Genomic DNA, 19,712 nt, shown 5'->3' with positions numbered 1-19,712 from the left:
TCAGGATGTGTGTGAAGAGTTCCAAAAGTGGATAGAAAGGATATCAGTTCTACTCACTTCCAAGGGGGGGTGGGCTTAATAGATGGAGCAACAGCCAGTTGGCTTCCCTACTTCTCTTGCTGTGCTCCCCAGGATGGTCTGGAGCCTTAAAGCTTCATGTCTAGTAAAAGGAAGCTCACTCTGGTGGAGTGAGGGGGTCAGGGGGTGCTTCCCAAGGAGAAGACAGTGAAAGGCCAAGATGGGATGAAATGGAATGGAGGCTCTCCCCAGATGGGAACCACAGCTGATGGTGGTGTGGGCCTAGGAGGGCTCTACATCAGAGTCAGGGGAGAGAGCCCAATTTATGGTTTGTCATCTTGGTTCATCAGGTTCTTGCCACTGACGGTGCCATTTTCATCTTGTCACTGTGGGATCGATGGGTTGGTACTGATCTGGGACGGGTGCTTTCTGTGCACACTGTCGGTGCTGCTGGCTGTGGATAGCCCACTCTAACCTGGCAGCCAGTCCTTGAGTCTGCAGCCCAGATACACACAGGCCCCAGACGCAGGCCCCGGGCTCCAATCAGGAATATGGGAGTTATCATCCATCAGTGCTCACTGGGCACTCACAGTGTGACCTCAGGTACACGGGCTTCCTTTTACCAGATAATAAAGCAGGGATCAGACACCATCTGCCCTGAGGCTTTGTGAGGAGCAATGAATGGGATTGACGGCACAATGGCCAGCAGGTGTGTGGTGCCTGGCTGCAGCCCCTTCCCTGGAGTAAGGGGACCCATGGAGCAGAGGATGGAGCAGAGGGCCTGGCTGCCCAAACCAGCTCCAGCACCTCTCTTCCGCCTTTCCCGGCCCAGCCTTCCCTTCTCCTCACTTTCTGTAGTCCTGCAGCTGTGGTCTCCTTATCCCACCTTGAACTTGCTCCCAGTTGTTGAAAGCTGCCCAAGTCACACGCAGCAGCAACAATATCATGTCACATCCAAATGGGAGGCTGAGTTAGAGGGTGGAAGGCAGGGAGCCCCTCTGAGCTGCTCCGGGTTCCTTCCTAATTCACCACTTCCCTTCCTGCCACCCCCACCCCCTGGCTGGCCCCTCTTACAGCCGGCAGAGAAGGAGGAAGCCTTCTTCAGCTAGGAGGCAGCAGTCCCTGTTCCTGATGCCTGGCTTCTGTGGGCACAGCCCCTCCCCTGTCTCCCCGTAGTCCACCGGCCCCTTGGCTGGGGCCCGGCTCACCTTCATGAGGTCCCGATGGTGTTCCAACACACTGCATGTCGTCTGCCAGGTGTCCTGGTAGCACTCCCACGGGTCCACCCTAACATGGAGAGAGTTTCCATTTCCACACTCTTTCCTCCCTCCATAGCTCAGGGGCTCACCATAGCTCAGGGGGCAAAGCTGGTCACATCAAGGGCTTAGATCTCTACTCAGATAAAACCTGGGCGTGAAACTGACCTCAGCTTCCTCTTCTGTGAAGTGAGAGGAGTCTGGTATAAGCTTATAAGAAAAGATGCTGGAGACAGTTTGCCTGGGTTAAATCCCCAGCCTCAGCCTTTCCAGCTGGGTAGGTGATTTCTCAATGCCTCATTTTCCCATCTATAAAATGGGAATAACAGTAGCAACTATCTTATGGTTTTGCTAGAAGGACTTAGTAAATTTTATATGTACAGTACTTAGTGGAGTGTCTTGCTCTTATTTACAAAAGCAAATCCTCTGAATCCTGCAGGATTGTGACAAAGATTAAGCCCCCACTTGATGGGGGCTCTGGTTTCCCTTGCCAGGCAGGTAAGATCCTGGAGCATCAGCTGGGTCTGCCTCCCTGAGCACTGGGGTACCTTGCAGGCCTGGGCATGAGGCACAGCAGTCAGACCAGGCCTAGACTCAGGCCTAGAGTCACCCCTCCTGTGCGCTAGCTGGTGAGGTAAGCAGACTGATGTGGCTCTCGGGCTTAATTGCCAACTTAATGAGCTGCTAAATTGGGATATTTCTCAAACATTTCCTTAGCAGTTGAGCATTCCCTGTCCACCCCTTACCATGCACACAACACCTCAGGTTTTCAGAGATGAGATCACACTAACTGAAAGCTATGAAAGGGTTTTGCCCAGAGCCTGTTCCTCCCAGATCCCCAGCCCCCCTCCCTGTTCTGGGTGCAGAAGGTGCCAGAGATGACCAGACACTTGACCTGGCTACTCAGGCTCCCTGGGTTGGGGGCCTGCCAGCTCCCATCTCTAGAGCTTGCTCTAAGACTCCCTGGTGATCTCAGTTCTGGTGGTGATTTCAATTCTGATTTAATCAGTGCCTGGAACAGTGTAAGGCAGCCAGTAGGCACCCAGTGAATATTTACTGAATGAATAAGGAAATTATTCCAGAATCTTCTAAGCGTATCCAAACAGGAACAGCCTCCTGCTTCATGTTTTCCCTATTGGACTCCATTTCCCTGGGAGATCTGGAGAAGCCTCATTTCTAATCCTGACTCGACCACAGAGGGACTATCGCTCAGGCCCTTTGACTTCTCCTGGCTTGTGTCCCATCTGAGAAAGAGCAGCTGTCTTTCTACCTACCTGTGTCTCGAGGGGGGTGAGAAAGTCCATAAAGGGCACATGCTTCTCACACAATTCACTGCGCTCCAGTGGCCAGGACCACCGTTTAGTCATTATTGTCGCTTCCCTTGGCTGCCCTCGTTTCCAGCCGCCCACTGTCCCTCCTGGGCTGACTCTGCCCCCCTCGTCTGAGCTCAGCTTCCCATCACTTTCCCCCTTTCGTGGAGACCTTGAGGTGCTGCTTGTCTTCCCACAGGGGAAATTAGAGCACAAATGGTGTGCTGCGACTTTTTAAAAAACATCATCATCTCATGCAAATGATAGCGGTAGGAATTTAGGGGAGAATAATTAGCATAATTATTGGAAGCTTGCTTTAATTATGCTGCAAGCTCGGCAGATGGGGTCAGGGGAACACTGCCATCTTAGGGGCATGTCTGACTGGGAAAAGCGAGGAGCAGAAAGGCTTTCTGAGTGTGACTTAGTCTGAACACTGTTCAGGGCAATGCTTACAGGTCCCACACCTCTGTCCGGGAGTCAGTGTGGGTCCCGGAGGGAGAGAGGGTGGGAATGGGCAATTGCCAAGGGCACGGAACGTTCCCGAAAGGAAATGAGAGTTACTGGAAGTGAAGAGGACTGAAAGTGGGGGGGTATTGGGGATATTTCTGGCCAGGTCTCCCCCAAAACCCAGTGATGCTTATGGAAGCTCTAAGAATCACACCAGAATCCAGATGTGCCAAAGCCGATGTGTCTTAAAAGTTCCCTCTGTAGTTTCAAAATCTCGACCGCTGAGGGCAAAACTAAAGTTCTCGCTTGGGCCACCCCTGGAGGTCTACCTGCCTATGACCTGTCCATGGCTGATAGCCTCCCTCCACCGCCCTGCCCTCCTGGGGTCCAAAGTACTGCCGGGCTCTTCCTGTTTCCCAGCCCCACCCACAGTGAGCTCAGGGCCTGCCCGGCCCCCTGCGGCCAGCCCTACCTGATCCAGTCGGAGTTCTGGACGGCCAGCTGACACATGATGAGGCGGTGTCGACTAGACACGAGGCCCTGGGAAGCAACAGAGCAGTCACTGGGAGGCCCCTCTGTTCCCCACAGCACCCCTGGAACGGCAGCCCGAGCCAGCCCGTTACCGAAGTGCCACCAGTTTTTGGTGGTGAGAGGGAATGAGAGCTGTGACCCCTTTACTTGTCCATCTGCCCCACAGACAGGCATGGAGTGGTGAGGGGAAGGAAAAAGGAAGATGGATGTGGGAGGGTACCAGCCCAACCAGGCTGATGGATAAGCTACGGTTTCTGAGGCAGCTGGAGTGTGCCGTGCACAGAGGGGAGACCTAGCTCAGCCTGGTCTTATGGCACAGTCCGGCAGCACAGGTGGCCTCCCCCAGCGCCTACCACGTGTATCTGTGGGAGGAAGAGGAATGACCAGGAAAAGTGACACAGGAAGGTAGGGGCAGGCAAAAGAATTTTAAATCAGATTTTTAAAGGCATGGGCTGTTTTCTCCTAAAATCCCAACAAAGACTTGCCCCGGGCTGCTCAACCCATAACCAGGTGCCAATTTGGCATTGAGGCCAAGTGACAACACGCAGGCGTGCCTGCTCCTCTTCTAATGAGCTCTGTCTGGGCATGGCACTGTGTGTGGCTGCCTGTCTCTGGCAGCAGTTGCTCCCAGCTGCTGCCCCAACACCCACTCATTCAGGTCTAACTGATGTCCTGAGACAAGGGGGACTCAGACGGGACTCTGTATTCGAGTATTTTGCATTTTCAAGGATCTTAGCATCGCAGACCATGGTGGCAGTTTTATCCAGAGGAGGAATCAGGTGAGAGGGGTGGGGTGAAGGAGCAGAGGGCAGGGCAAAGGAAGGGACCCACCTGTTTTCCATAGGAGTCGTGGACCGGGGAGACGATCCCGCCAATCACAATAAACCTTCCAGTTTTGTGCAGATAATCCCTGGCTCTTTCTAATTAAGAGAAGAAAATCACACGTGACAAAGAGGAAAGGTGTGGATTAAAGGTGATAATTGAAATCAATATGTTCAGCTCTCTACTGCTAAGGCTTATTTCTTGCCATTTAAATAGGAAGTGTCAACTTTCAAAGCAAAATGCTGGTAATTCAAAAGGTTATGGAAGCCCCTGAAGCGAAAGGATTTAGAACTCAAGAGGATTAATCCAGTTTTAAAGGTTCTCTGTCAGAGGAGCCCAAGGAGGGCTTTAAAACAAACACCTCATTAAGAGCCTCTAGAGAGACAGTTGGAATTTACCTCTATTGTCACTTGCAGAAATTCCAATGAGAAGCAGTAGTTTAAAAAGAAAGGGGGAAAAGGGCTCCTTATGATATGAAAGACATGCTGATTGCTTCATCTAGTTACTGAGAAGAGAAAAACCACCAAAACAAATGTAAAGGGCCTTTCACATAATTATGGAGAATTGCAAGTCCACCGTCATTACCCTTGGCTGAGGAAAAAAAAAAAAATGGCCAGAGAAAAGTCTTTTTTCCTTTGGAAGGAATGTGATATTGCTTATCCAAATTTATCAGACAAGCTCAATTGTATTTTCATGACAAAGCTCAGCAAACTAGGAAGGAGCTGAAAGTCTAGCCATATTTTGCTTCTTAGGGGGCTCCTTATACAAATCCCAACAGGGCCTGAGCTTGCATCTCAGAGAAAGGATGGGGATCTTACAGTGAAGGAATGTGGATGTGAAAGCTGAGGCTGGCTGAGCATTTGACAAGCATTCTCCAGGACTGCCTTACTGGTTCTCTTAACACCTAAAAATAAATCCCACCACATTTGCTTCTTTTTACTCTTTCAATGTGAAATCTCTTTGATTAAAAAAAAAAATGAGAGAGAGAGAGAGAGAGAGAGACTATTTTGAGCACAGTTTTAGATTTACAAAATAATTGAGCAGATTGTATATAGAATTCCATATATTCCGCCCTCCTTTTACCTCTCACCTAACAGTGTCCCTCATTATATTGATCATCTTGTACTAGGATAGAGTGTTTCTACACCTGACAAATCAATACTAACATATTGTTAACTATTGTTCATGATTCACTCTGTGCTATAGAGCTCTGTATGTACCACCATTATAGCATCATATAGGGTATCATTAAATAAGTGAAAAGCTGCTGTGCTCCATCTATTTGTCCCTCCTTCTCACCTCAACCTCTGGAAACCACAGATTTTTTTTTTAACCTTTCTAGAGATTTTTCCTTTTCTAAAATGCTATATAGTTGGAATCATACAAAGCCTTTTAGACTTTTTTTTCATTAAGCAATATGCATTTAAATTTCTTCCATATCTTTATAGGGCTTCACAGATCATTTCTTTTTATCACTAAATAGTATTTCCTTATCTAGATACACCTCTACTTGTTCACCCATCAATCTGCCAAAAAGACATCTTAGTTGCTTCCTGTTTGGGATGATTATAAATAAAGCTGGTATAACATTCATGTGCAGGTGTTTGTGTAGACATAAGTTTTTAATTCAGTTGGGTAAACATCTAGAATGTGGCCCCCGGATCATATGGTTAAGGGTATGTTTAGTTTTGTAAGAAACTGACAAACTGTCTTAAAGTGGCTGTACCATTTTGCAATCCCACCAGCAGTGAATGAGAGTTCCTGTTGCTCCATGTCTTCATCAACATTTCATGTTGTTGGGTTTATGGGTTTTAGCTATTCTAATAGTTGTGTCACATTTGCTTTTTAAAAGAGCAATATTATTTCACTTGTTTCCAAGTCTTATGCTGAGGCCAAGTTCAAGGCCTTGTAATTAAACTCCTCTGATATTTGAATGAATTCCACAGCCCATCTTCCCTTCTCTTGGCTCTTCACATCCCAGTCATGTACATCTGGCCCTTGGCTGTCACAGGTCCTCTTCTGCAATCAGCCAGGACTTCCTTACTCGCCCTTCCCTCCAAAAAGTGTCCTCTCCTTACTGTTTCCTCACCCAAGCACTTCACTAGAAGCCCTGCTCAACTCCACTCCAGTCTGCCTTCTCGGTCCTATGTCCCCTCTTCTGGACTTTGCCCTACTACTTCCTATGCACTCAGTCCCAGGGGCCTGGAAATTGTCTCTGAAAGATGTTGACCCAACTTCTTTTCTCTTGAGTTCCTCAAAGACAGGGCTCTTCTTTGCAGTAGGAAAGAGATTCCCAACTCAGGCTCAAAGAGATGTGCAATTAACACAGGAGTGAGAAGCAAGCTGAGCATGAAATGATTTGCATGTAGCTTCACGTAGGTCGGACAGTGACACTGCCTTTGGAAGCACTGGGAAGGTTTAAGAAAACACAACTGTAGTCCAAGCATGGTCCAGTTTGTCACCCAGGCTAAAGACTCCTTTGGTTCTTAAGCACTCAGCAGAGTGACTTCTTTATTGAGCAGTGGATGCTCATCAGATGTTCACACCCAGAACACTTATGGATCTGCCTGCCCCTATTCTTGCTTCTTTAGGGTGTCCTTCTGCTGAGTCATCTTTCTTTGTCCAGAGAACCGCCCACTCCATTCCTCAGACCTCGCTTCAGAATTCTCAGGGAAATCCACTGTACCAATGAATTGCCTTAGAAGCTGTCTTTTTCCTGGACAAGACAAAGAACCCCCTCTCCAGGCAATGCTCCAACCTTCCCTGCCTTGAAAAGAGACAGTTTCTGAAAGGAATCACCCCAACCCTACAACCCTGAAGAGTTAAATCCAGAAGAGTTTCTGTGATCATGCAGTTCAATTCAATTTAGTAAATGTTTATTGAGCACAAAACTCCCTGACAGATGCTACAGGAATGTGAGGGTGAGGAGAACTTTATTTATTATTCTTCAAAGGTTCACATAACGGGGAAACAGAAAGTCATCCTGATGGTTCTAACGAGACTGAATTAGATGAGTGCTACAGCAGTGGCCTTCAATGTTCTTGTTTTACTATGACCTACAGTCTGGGATGCGTTGAAATCAGGACACAAAACATACATATGTATATTTAACTGGAATATAATACAAGACCCTCATTATTGTACTAGGCGTTGTTATTCTCCAGTGTATTCTTAGTCTAATAATCATAAATTTAAATAAAAAGCTGGTCATGACCTATCAGTGGGTGGCAAAGCTATAGTCTGAACTACTGTGTGCCATCGTCGAGATGCTAAGAGGAAGGAGAAAAGGAATTTTCCCCTGGGGAGCCGAGAATGACTTCTTGGAAAAAGTAGACTAATTAAAATTTGGCCTTGAAGAAAGACAGGGCTTCAGTAGGCAGAGTGAAGGTGAGTCTTCTAAGCAGAGTGAAGCGTTCCAGCTGATGTGCAGAAATTGTACAGTGAAAAGTGGGCTCCCCAACAGGTTTAGTCTCAGCATGGTGGTTGGGCTGTGGCTGGTCTTCTCGGAGTGGGAGCAGGGAGCAAGGTAAGGGTGCTGTGGGCTGAGAAAGTTGGATTGCTGTGGACCCGGAAAGCAGGTCAAGGGGTGTGAACTTTACCCAGGATAACTATTGCATCATATGTATTTTGTACACTATTTGCATGGGAATCACCTGGAAGTTGAACACTGAAATGCAGATTTGAGGTCCCAAATCCAGAGTTAACTGAACCAGAGTCTGAGGTTGGGACTTAACATTTTGCATTTTTAAGTAATTTTTCCCAAGTGATTCTCCTGTTCTGGAAAGTTTGAGAACCACAGACATACATAGACACCAACTATATAGTTGGCCTCTAAGGACAACAGGGAATCACTGAAGGCTATCAAACAGGGATGTGACATGCTCTGAGTTGGAAGAAAAATTTACAGAAGGCATAGTGAAAGTGGTGAAAAATGTCTAGGGTGTCAAAGACCTATTTTATTTATTTTTTTTTAATTTTTTATTGTGGGTTGTTCAAAACATTACAAATTTCTTGACATATCATATTCGACACTTTGATTCAAGTGGGTTATGAACTCCCACCTTCACCCCATACACAGATTGCAGAATCACATCAGTTAATGGTGAAAAATGTCTAGGGTGTCAAAGACCTATTTTAAAAGAGATAAAAATGCAGAGCGTGGTGGCACATGTTGGTGCTCCCAGTGATTTGGGAGGCTGAGCCATGGGGATCACAAGATGGAGGCCAGCCGGGGCAACTTGGTGATATCCCATCTCAAAAAAAAAAAAAAAAAGCATGGGGCGTGTAGCTCTGTAGCAGAGCACTTGCCTAGAAGACCAAGGTTCAGTCCCAGATCTGTAACACACACACACACACACAGAGATAATCATTCCAAGATGGAAATTTTGATGTGGGTGATGAGGGTAGATAAGGGAGATGACCCTTGGTAACTTTCCAGAAAATGCTTAGGGACCCAGAAAGCAGGATTTACTCCTCTATCCAGATATTTTTGTCTTGTTTTGCCCCTGGGCTTTTCAGCGGGACACATCACAGCCATGCAAGGAGCATCCATCTTTTAGACTGTACCTTTATAAGATTGTACTGAGAATCCTAGGTTTAAACTCTGCAGTTTGCTAGTTGTCTTGTTATTCTCTACCTTGAAAGGCATGTCAAGCAAGAAAGAACTGGCACCCAGCTAAACAAAAGTGACAGGGAACACATCCAATGATTCTCTTTCCTTGTTTCCCAAAGAGATTTCAAATGCCTGAAAAGTCTGCCTAGACAAACCCAGAACTGTGGAATACTGGAAATGACACTGAACTTGGGATAAGAAGACTTTTAGACCTTGGGCCAGGCACTTAATTTCTCTGAGCTTTAAGTTCCATATTTTTAAAATGCCTTCTTTGCAAGATTGTAATGAGGATGAACTCGAATTTATAAATTATATAATATAGATCATATAATTCATAAATTATATTTATGAACATAAATGTGCACAATGCCCAGATGGTTTTACTCGAGGTTCCCATCAAACATTTAATGAATTACCAACTCTACAATAGAAAAGAGACACTTTCCAATTCATTTTGTGTATTATCTCGATACCCAAACCAGGCAAAGATAAAGAAAGAAGGAAGGAAAGAGAGCTGCAGACCAACATCACTTACGACTATATGTACATAAAAATCCTTAGCAAAATATTAGCAAATAGAATCCAGCTACGTATATAAAAAGAAATAATTCTATGCCAGGACCAAGAGGCCTGGACTCCAGGGACGCAGGCTGTTTCACTCTCTGAGGTATCATTCAGTATAAGCCTCCATATTAACAGGAGAAAAATCACATGATCCTATTAGCTGATGCAGAAAAAGCAGTTGACAAATTCAACCTTCATTTATGACAAAAATTGTCAGTAAAGTAGGAATAAAAAGGAAATTCCTTTACTTGATAAAGAAATTCCTACAAAAACCTACAACTAACGTCATGCTTCATGGTGAAAGTCAGAGCGCGTCCCTTTAGGATCAAGAGGACCTTTAAGATCAGGGACCTCTACTTTCACCACTTTTATTTGACACTGTAGCAGCTTTCTAGCAAGCACAGTAAAGTCAGAAAAGGAAATGAAGGACAGATGTATCAAAAAAAGGGGAAATTTCAAAACCTATCTATCTGTATTTGTAGATGACATGATGGTTTACTTAGAAATCCACAAGTAAACTTCTAGAACTAAGACGTGAGCTGAGTTCAGCAAGGTCATAAGATACGAGATCCGCATAAGAAAATGAATTCTATTTCTATATGCTAACAACAGACACATGGAAACTGAACTAAAAATACAAGGCAACTTGTCACTCAGAAAAAAACGAAATGCTTAGGTATAAATAAAAAAAAAAACGGATACAGGGCTTGTATGTTAAATATTACAAAAAGCTGATAAAAGAAATCAAAAAAGATCTAAGTAAATAGCTTTCATAGATTAGAGGACTCAACACAGTAAAGAGGTTAATTCTTCCCAGAATGATATATAAATTTCATGCATTCCTATCAACATCCCAGCAAGATTTTAAGAGTATGAAAGAGTCCCAAGGAAGCTCCTGTGCCCCGCTGTTGCCCTCCCACCATATGGGGACACACAGAATGTTTATGAGGAGCAGAGTCTCAGGAGACGTGGAATCTACCAGCACCTTGATTTTCGACTTTCCAGCCTCCAGACTGTGAACAATGAATTCATGTTTTTTTTATAAGTTACCCCACCTAAGGTCCAAATGGACTAAGATGGTAACCACTATTGAAAACTGGTGAAGGGCAGCTGGAATCTCTCTGTATTATCCTTGCAACTCCCCCATGAATTGATAATTATTTTTTTAAAAAGATTTTTAAATTCATGCTAATCTAACACACACCGCAGTTTTAAGGTGGTGGTGTGCAAATATCCAGTGGCAAGAAGCTGGTTCCAGTTGGGGGCTTCTGGTACTTTCTCTCTGCCCCTCCCTTTCCATTTTTGCTGCCCTCTGAATGCCAAGCTTTGGGGTTGTTAAGGCATGGCAGGGTGTCCTCTAAAGTGGTGCTTCTCACACTTTGATGTGCATGGGAATCCTCCGGGGGGGATCTTGTTAGAAAGTAGATTCCTATTCTGTAGGTCTGGGGTGGAGCCTGAGATCAAAGCTGAGACTAGGGTGAGGGGAACAGGGTGAGATTATTCCAGTGCTGGGTCAGAGCGTGCCTTTGGTTAAAATGTTGGTATTTTGTTCATCATGATTTTTTTTGCATTAATTTTGATATCTTAAAATAGTGTTTATCTCAATTATTGAACATTGGGCTGCTCCTTTAAATTTTGCACTCGAGGGGCATCCCCCTTGCCTTACTTGCTTGAGAATCAGCATTTCTGACATACTCGCTCTCGCCTGCAAAAGAGGCCAGTGCTGCTGGACTACAGGACTATGTTTTGAACAGTGAAGACAAAAGATAGGGGCTGGGGATGTGGCTCAGCCGTAGAGCGCTCGCCTTGCACGTGTGCGGCCTTGGGTTCGATCCTCAGCACCACATAAAAATAAATAAGATAAAGGTATTGTGTCCAACTACAATATATATATATATATATATATAGACTAAAGATAGACAGAGCAGCCCCCTGCAAGGTTAAGGGGTGGGGGGGGAAGGCTTTCCTTCCTCTCCCACTGGGCCACCACCTCCACCTTGCATGACAAAGACTTTCTGGACATTGGCAGGAAGCCAGCCCATTGGCAGAGCTGTAGCTTGGGCCCTGGAATTTAATTTCATGCCAGGCCTCCAAAATGTAGTCTATTTTTGTCCACCCGTTCTGTCCCAGGGAAGGAGCCAAATTGCTCCAACATTTTTACACTCAGGTCTGACCTGCTCTTTGGTTTACTTGGTCCATGCCCACAGCCAGCAGCACCATTTCTGCATCCTGTCCTCAGGACCCTGAGGGTCTACTGTGTCCCACGGCTTCTCCCAGGCCACCCGAATCCAGGTAAATCTCCCTTCCTGGTAGCCAGTGCTGGACTGACCCACTAAGACAGATATGACACAGAATTTTTCTGTTAATAAAAATTCATGAGACACATACCTCGGTTCCTGGCTGAGGTGTGTAATCTCCTCTCCCCTTCCAGGGAGTTAATGGAGGAAACACTGTGGTCAGGGCATCAATACTAACTCAATTTTTACCCTTCGGTTGCAATTAGAAATGACCCCTTCTCAGCCGTCTTCACAGCTGGAGCTGGCTGTATTTTCCTTGTTTGGGAATTTCACAAAGGCTGTGTGGATTTGTAAACATTCTAAATTGTAGAAAGATCAAACACTGGATAATAAAGGAAGAAATCAAGCTGAGTCCCTCCAGGAGAGTTATCTCTGCTTACAGACTAAAAGGAAAAAATGTAGAGGAGACTTAGCCACCCACCCCAGGCCACCAAGCTGAACCTTGAACATCCCCTAACAATATGTGATGAGTGTTTATTATGTGTAAGGCTCTGGGCCAGTTGCTGGGAGGGACTCAGAAAAACAGGACACAATCCTCATCTTTAAGGAGTTTGGATGTTTGATGAGTGGACACAGCATAGATAATAGATGCCCAAATGGACAGCAGGGATATTCAGTGATCTAGGACTCCAGGAGGGAGCTATCCTGGTGGGATGAGGTGGCCTAGGACACCTCCCTGACATATGTGATCTTAAACTGGGAACTGACAACCAACAGCCGGGAGAGGAAGGTGTACTAATCGTGTCATAAGTGAAAATTATACTTGAGTCTGAAATAAGTATGAAAGGGTAGGTATTATCTCTGACGTCTGACCCATAGGTGGGACCATGGGCACTTCCCTGGCATCCCCTGGACGGGATTAGCTGGGTGGGCTGACATCCCCAATCAGCACAGGCCAGTTATGGATGTGCCCCCTCCAGGAAAAGCCATCAGCTTTGCTCCTCCTTGCATGGCTGGCCATCTGCAGATGCTTGTCATCAGACCTCAGAGGACCGGGAGGACAGGACACCAGCACGATGCCTTCTCTCTCCCTTGGACCCATTACCCCTGACTATAGAAGAAGCAATGACATACAAAGTCCCTTGAGGTTACAAGGCCACAGTTTTTTCTTGAGCGTGAGAGACCTCTTTTGGAGTCTTGTTTCTCTGACTCAGAAGGCAACTGATGAAAGTTAGCTTTTCGAAGGGGATGATGGGGTACCCAGATGTGGTGTGTCCATCTGCCCAGTCTCTGTGGCCAGTGGAGACTCAGGGGTTGGGATGCATCTAAGCAGACACCCAGGCACAGAGCAGCCTGCCAAGAAGATGCACTGGAGACCCAGAGCCGCTCAATATCTCTGCCTCCCTCCAGCTCCCCTGGCCCCACTACAGGCGCCTCAGGCTGTCTGAACTCACCAGAGAAAGTACAAATGCTTCCCAGAACCCCTGGAATCCTGACCCTCTCTAGTTCCCCATCTCCAGCCCTTTCTCTGGTTCTTACAGCCACTGCTCCTAGTCCTGTGCCAGCTGTCAGGAAGTGACCTGGGGGCCACGCTGCTCCCTCATTACTGGTGATCCCATTTGTTCCACTACCTTTAGCCGGAGAGAATTCAAGTCCCTTTGTCTTCAGGGAGGAGGAGTGATTTATGACCTCACTTCCACACCTGTCACTTCTGACAGGCCCTGCAGAGTGAACCAGCCCTGAAGAGCCACATCAGAAGTTTGGCCCCATTAAATCCTTTCCACTGCAAAAACCACCCAGATTCCCATCCCCGACCCAGTCTCCTAAAACCTTCTGGCTTCTTGGAGTTCACCCATTGTTGAAAAAGATTTTTTTTTTTATATATTTATTTCTTCAGAAGTGGAAAGCTAAATATATGGGTAAAAATATGACACAAACTAAATATACACACAAAAATATGACACAGAATGAAGCTCTCCCTTCAGTGAGACTCAAAAACACAGGAGAGAATTATTTTAGAAACCCACAGACTGTAAGTCTAAATTTAACAGGGTGGGTGGCTGGACCGGGGCGGGGGATAGGATGGAAGGTGAGGGGGAAGGACTAAAGGCAGGAAGAGGACCCATAAGGCAGGAAGCCCACCATGGCTTCATGATAGGGTGACAGCTCTGTCACCTGCATGGAATTGGGCTCTATTTTAAACCACAAATCTATTTTTCCACACCTTAATAACCTTTTTGAGGCTGAGGCAGGAGGATTGCAAGTTAGAGGCTAGCCTGGGCAACTGAGTGAGACCCTGCTCAGAGTAAAATAAAAGGAGTTGGGAATGTGGCTCCATGGTAGAGCCTTGTCCATCATGTGTGAGGCCCTGGGTTCGACTCCCATGGACCATAACAAAACAAAACAAAAACGTTGCTTTTGCCCTAAGAAATGCTGTTGGGAAAACAGTGGATCTTTTATGGCTTTGTTATTGGTATTCATCTTCTCTTTCTACTTTCCCAAGAAGAAATATTTTTTTCCACAACCAGGAGCTTCTTTCTAGGATAACCAACTGTCCAAGTTTGGTGGAGACTTTCTTGGTTTCAACACAAAAAGCTCCAGGTCCCAGGAGACTTTAGTCCCTGACCATGGTTGTGGGGCCAAATAACAGCCCTCCAAGGACAGTCACCTGGAACCTGTGAATGTTATCTTGACATGGCAAAAGGGACTTTGCACATGTGATTTAAAGATCTTGAAATGAGGAAATTATCCTGTATTTTATCTGGATGGGCCCAGCATCATTATAAAAGGGATGCAGGAGGGTCAGGGTCAGAGGAGGAGATGTGACAACAGAAGCAAAGAGAAAGAAAGAGAGAGATCTAAAGCTGCTACTCTGCTGACTTGGAAGCAGGAAGAAGGAGCCATGATATAAGGTATGCAGATGGCCTCTGCAGGCTGCAAAAGATGAGGGAATGGATTTTCCCCTAGATCTTCCAGAGAGAACACACCTTGATTTTTTTGTTACCATTTAAAATTTTTATTGTATATTTCACACCTTGGTTTTAAGACTTCCAGAACTACAAGATAATAAATCTGTGTTGCCTTAAGCCAACACGTTTTTGATCATTTATTCCAGCGGTAACCAGAAGCTAATACAGTCAGTTGGAAGCCCTTTCCCCACCTTGACAAGGCTGCCCAATGAACTGGTGAAACATTTAGGCGCAGAACCAAAGAACAGGTATGTATCAGCTACCACCAAAGTGAAGCAACGGAGTCCACTCACAGAAAAGTGTACCATGTTTAGGACTCTTTTGGAGACACAGAAAGGACACCATTTAAAAATCATTCCATACTGGCCAAATTTTATTGTAAGCATGTATGAAAACGGAACAACAAATCCCATCAATATGTGCAACTCTAATGCACCAATAAAAAATTCGAAAAAAATAAATAAATAAAAATAATTCCAGCTGGACATGATGGTGCAGACCTGTAGTCCTGGAGAAGTTGAGGTGGCAGGGTCTCTTGAACCCAAGATTTTAACAGCATCCTGGACAACATAGCGAGACCCAGCCTACATACATACATTATTTGGACTTTACTCTAAAAAAACTAAAATTAAAGAAATCCACAAAAATCTGTAAACACCCCCAAATAAACTTTTGCAATTCCTTAGGCTAGGACACCAGCCCCCACCTAGAAGGCAGTGGAACATAAGCTAATAGGCCTCTGTTCAAATCCTGCCCAGGTATTACTGGCTGGGTGACCTCGGGTTACCCACTAGTTACTGAGCCCACTCACCTCCATCCTGGAGTGATAATATCCAGCTCATAGAGTCCTTACATGCAAAGAACTTAACAAAAGATCAGCACTGAGAAAATGATTTTTATTTCCGTGGAAGTCCAACAACTCCAGGGAAGAAGGCCGAGGAGGACCAGGAAAACTCAAAAACCCTTATGAAAATATGCAGCTTGCCAAAGCGAGAACATTACATCTAAGCAAAGCTCATCAGCGGCCCCAAGAAGATGTTTTTCTTGGTGCTCCTTGCTTCTATTGTCCTGCCCTCCCTTAGAGAGAGCAGATGTTCCCCTCTGGGCCTGGGAAGCCATCTGCAGAGACAGAAGGCCTGACTATTACCAGACCCTGATCCTCGCTCCTCTTTAAGGGAAACCAGACAAAGCGTTCTGAGTAATGCCAGAGAAGCCACCGTTAGGCTTGGCGCTCTGCTGCTTGCTCTTGGGCAGATTGGCTCACTTCAGATGTGTTCAGATGATGGATGGCAGAGAGAGCTGCGAGCAGGAAATGTCGGCTGGCCCACTGCTCACCAGGTTATTGATTGAACTCTGCTAGCGGTGGGACACAGGAGGCTTCGGCTGCGATGGATGAGGTTGCTTTGAAAGGTTTCATTTGTCTTGTGAAACTCTTGGAGCTCACAGAGAGTTTTGCTACTTCTCTCCCAGCTGACCCAGAGGCAAGACTCTGGGAGACATCAGCACAAAACAGTATAAAAATCACCCCCAGGATTGTGGCAGGAAATAAGACACCATATGTGTCAATTAAGTAAAAACTCTTTTAGACATGACTTTAATTAGTGAGGATGAGGGGGAAGTGTACATACTAGCACATAGTTAGTGGGAGGATAAATGGATAAAGCCTTTTAGGAGAACAATATGGCAGCCAGCATCCATCAAAATGACAAATGGGCACAACCTTTGACCTGGCGATTCTAGTTCCAGGAATCCATACTTCAGAAAATACTTGAGCATGTGCACAGGGATGGATTCAAGAGGATGTGTCACTTCAGCATCATTTGTAATAGTAAAAAATCAGAACTAAATAAGGAGGCAGTTAAACAAAATTGTGGCCCATACCATTAAAAAGAATGGTATGGTTTGGCATGGGAAGATCTCCAAGACATACTGTTAGATAAGGGGGTAAAAATCAAGTTACAACTAGCATAGTGGTATACCCCTGTAATTCCAGCTACTCAGGAGGCCAACACAGGAGAATCATAGATTTGAGGCCAGCCTGGGCAACTTAGCAAGACCCTGTCTCGAAATAAAAATTAAAAAGGTTGGTGGGCTGGGATATATCTCAGTGGTAGAGCACCTGCCTAGCCTACATGAGGCCCTGCTTCAATTCCCAGCACCAAAATAAATAAATAAAGTTATAGAACAATACTTGTAGGTTGGTGACATTTAAATAAAACTATGAATATCAGGTAACTTTGGATGGTGACAATACCAGTAGTGAAGAAAATAAAACTGGGAGCAGGGAAGATTGGGAGGTGTGGGTTGGCTTCTCCGACACACACCTCAGTCAGAATGGGAAGAGTGGCAGGGCCTGGGAGAAACTGAACGTGGTTCTCTCAGGCAGGAGAGTCAGGCCATGTGGCTGTGGTATTAGGACAACTGTGGGTGCCAAAGGTAGACCAGCAGGAACAGACAGGAAGGGGAGACTTGGGAGTTTACTCCAAGTCTTTAGAGGGGTTTAAGCAGGATAATGATCCAATCTTACATTTATAAAAAATTATCTGGCTGTTGGGTGGGAAATAAGGGTGGAGCCAGGGAGACCAATTAGGAGCCCATTACAAGAGTCCAGGAAGAAATAACAGGCGTGAGAGATCCAATCTCCAGATCGCCCACCCTTGACCTCTGAGAGACGTTTGTGAGCATCTTCAAGTATTTGATAACAAGATATTATTTTTAAAAGTCAGAATGTCTACATTGAGTGGAGGAAACAGTCACACACCACGTGACATCTAGTCCACAACGGACCACATCCACAGTGGTGGTCCCGTAAAATCATGTGGCCTACCGATGCTGTAACTGACTTCACTTAAGTCTACTCTATAATGTTTGCACAACCATGAAATTACCTAAGGACTATTTCTTAGAATGTGTCCCTGTTGAATGACATATGACTGCATTTTAATAGAACTGAATTTTGTCACAGTTCATTAATTATGCAGATTATTTTGTTATGATTGTACGTGACCTGGGTGAATTTCACTCCTAGACCTCTGCATTGCATTCATCAACCTGGTGTTATTGCCTTAGTTTATGAAATGAGTGCAGTACTGCCCCCCATCACAAAAGTCAAAAGGAGACCCCAGGAACTAGGGAAACCCAAACAAAATCCATAAGGAGGATAGCCCCGTATTCTCATGCTAAACGTATTAAGTGGGTTAGCATACTTCTCTCTCTCTCTCTCTCTCTCTCTCTCTCTGACTCTGTTTCGCTTCATTCTTCAGCTATAGTTGCAGTGCCCCCTAGAAGATTAGACTTTATCTTTTCCACTTTAATTTAAAGCATTGCAAATATTTTCTCTCAGGTGAACCCTCTTGGAACTATTCTAAAAATACAGGGTGGACACCTGAAGAATCATGGAAATTTGCCCCAGGCAGTCCAAAGCTCTATTCTTGGAATGTAAAAGATGAATTCTGTGACCTTTTTCAGAGAGGGCAGTTTTAATTAGAGAGGAAAGAGAAAGATTGCCAGCATCAGTGAATTTGGAGAGTTAGTCTGGGTGCGACTCAGATAGACTCTCCCAAACATTCTTAGGATGCCACATCCACAATTGTTCAAAGACCAAGGCCTGGGAAACCTTCATATCTCTAGGTTAGCTTCCTGTACCACCCGATCCTAGGACTACTTTTAAAAATCCCTGCATGAACGACCAGTGCAGAATCTCTTATGTTCCAGTGAGAACTAGCAACCTTCAAACCCTTCTTCCAGAATGCCTCAGATAGCAAATCCACTCCTCCTCTGCTCTGCATTAGCCTGGGTTTAAATCCAGTGCCACTCAGTCTGCACTGGTCCCTCTCCTGTCTCCAGAGGTTCTTCAAGAAGACCAAAAAGACCCCTATTGATAAAGAGGTTCTAGATCCATCATCCTTAACCAGGGCTGATTTTGGCCCCCGCCCGGGCACATTTGGCAACATCTGGAGACATTTTAGTTGTCGAGACTAGGGTGGAAGAATAAATGGCATCTAGTGGGCAGAGGTCACAGGTGCTATTAGATATCCTATAATGCACAAGACAATCCCATAATAAAGAATTATCTAGTCCAACAGGTTAATAGTACTGTTAAAAAGAGTATGAGGACATTGCTTTGCACCAGGCTCTTGCACAGGGCCTCACAGACCAGACTAAAATTCAGAATGGAGCCATTCTCCCTAAGATTCCACATCACCAAGCTGAAACTAGGCTGTTTATCTGACCTGAAAGAGCAGAACGAGAGAGATTAACAGCTAAATTTCCCAAACGAATCAGTTTTAATTGACACAATGAAGTTTTCTCTGCCTCGATTCTTTCACAGAAAAGGTAACTTAAAATAACCTGATGTTCACCAAATCAGTTATTTTTCAGTCATTCTGTTTCCCTGTCTGCCTTTCAAAGAAAATAACTCTGAAATGGCCAATCAGATTTTCTGTGCTTGCTGCGGCTTTCTTTCAAGTCCTTTTTGTCTACAAAACCAAACTCTTCTGCTCAGCTCGTGAAAACATTCTTTTTTATGGAATGAAGTGTTGCCCTATTCTAGAATAGAAAAGAAAGCCAAGCAAGATCTTTAAACTAAACGTCTGTAATGTAGTCCTCTGACAGATTCAAGGGCAAGGTAGCAAGACTTCCATTTGCAGGGTGAAGTGGAAACCAACAGGGCTAACACAGGTGGAGGAACCCTGACCCCCAGAGGGCGCTGGGCTTTCAGAATCTGCCACTCGGCCCCTTTTTTAGCACAAGGGACTATTATTAGAAAAAGTGACCAAGTCGAATAACATTTTGACAAATGTTCTGCATGTCAAAGGGGCTTCCAAACCATCCACGAGGGTCGTGAGAGATTGATCCTAAGGCTCCTGCTCACCCATGAGGCTGCTTTTTTTGAGATCCGCCCCTGCTGGAGGGAAGAGCCGCCATCGGGACCAGGTTCCTTGCTG

General features: G+C 45.3%; 1 protein-coding gene across 1 annotated transcript in view; it reads right to left on the bottom strand.

Moving 5' to 3' along the window:
• Window positions 1–19,712, bottom strand: part of Nmnat2 (nicotinamide nucleotide adenylyltransferase 2) — a 143,429-nt gene that overhangs the window by 29,831 nt on the left and 93,886 nt on the right. The window contains exons 2-4 of the mRNA XM_048809861.1: window positions 4,394–4,482; window positions 3,504–3,571; window positions 1,227–1,305 (exon numbers count right to left, since the gene is read on the bottom strand). Coding sequence (XP_048665818.1) covers window positions 1,227–1,305; window positions 3,504–3,571; window positions 4,394–4,482 — 236 coding nt within the window. The remainder of the gene's footprint in view (window positions 1–1,226; window positions 1,306–3,503; window positions 3,572–4,393; window positions 4,483–19,712) is intronic.

The sequence above is a fragment of the Marmota marmota genome, unplaced genomic scaffold, assembly GCF_001458135.2.
Source record: "Marmota marmota marmota unplaced genomic scaffold, marMar, whole genome shotgun sequence".
Classification (NCBI taxonomy): Eukaryota; Metazoa; Chordata; class Mammalia; order Rodentia; family Sciuridae; genus Marmota; species Marmota marmota.
Note: the sequence above shows the minus strand (reverse complement) of the source record. Positions and strands in the feature narration are given on the sequence as shown.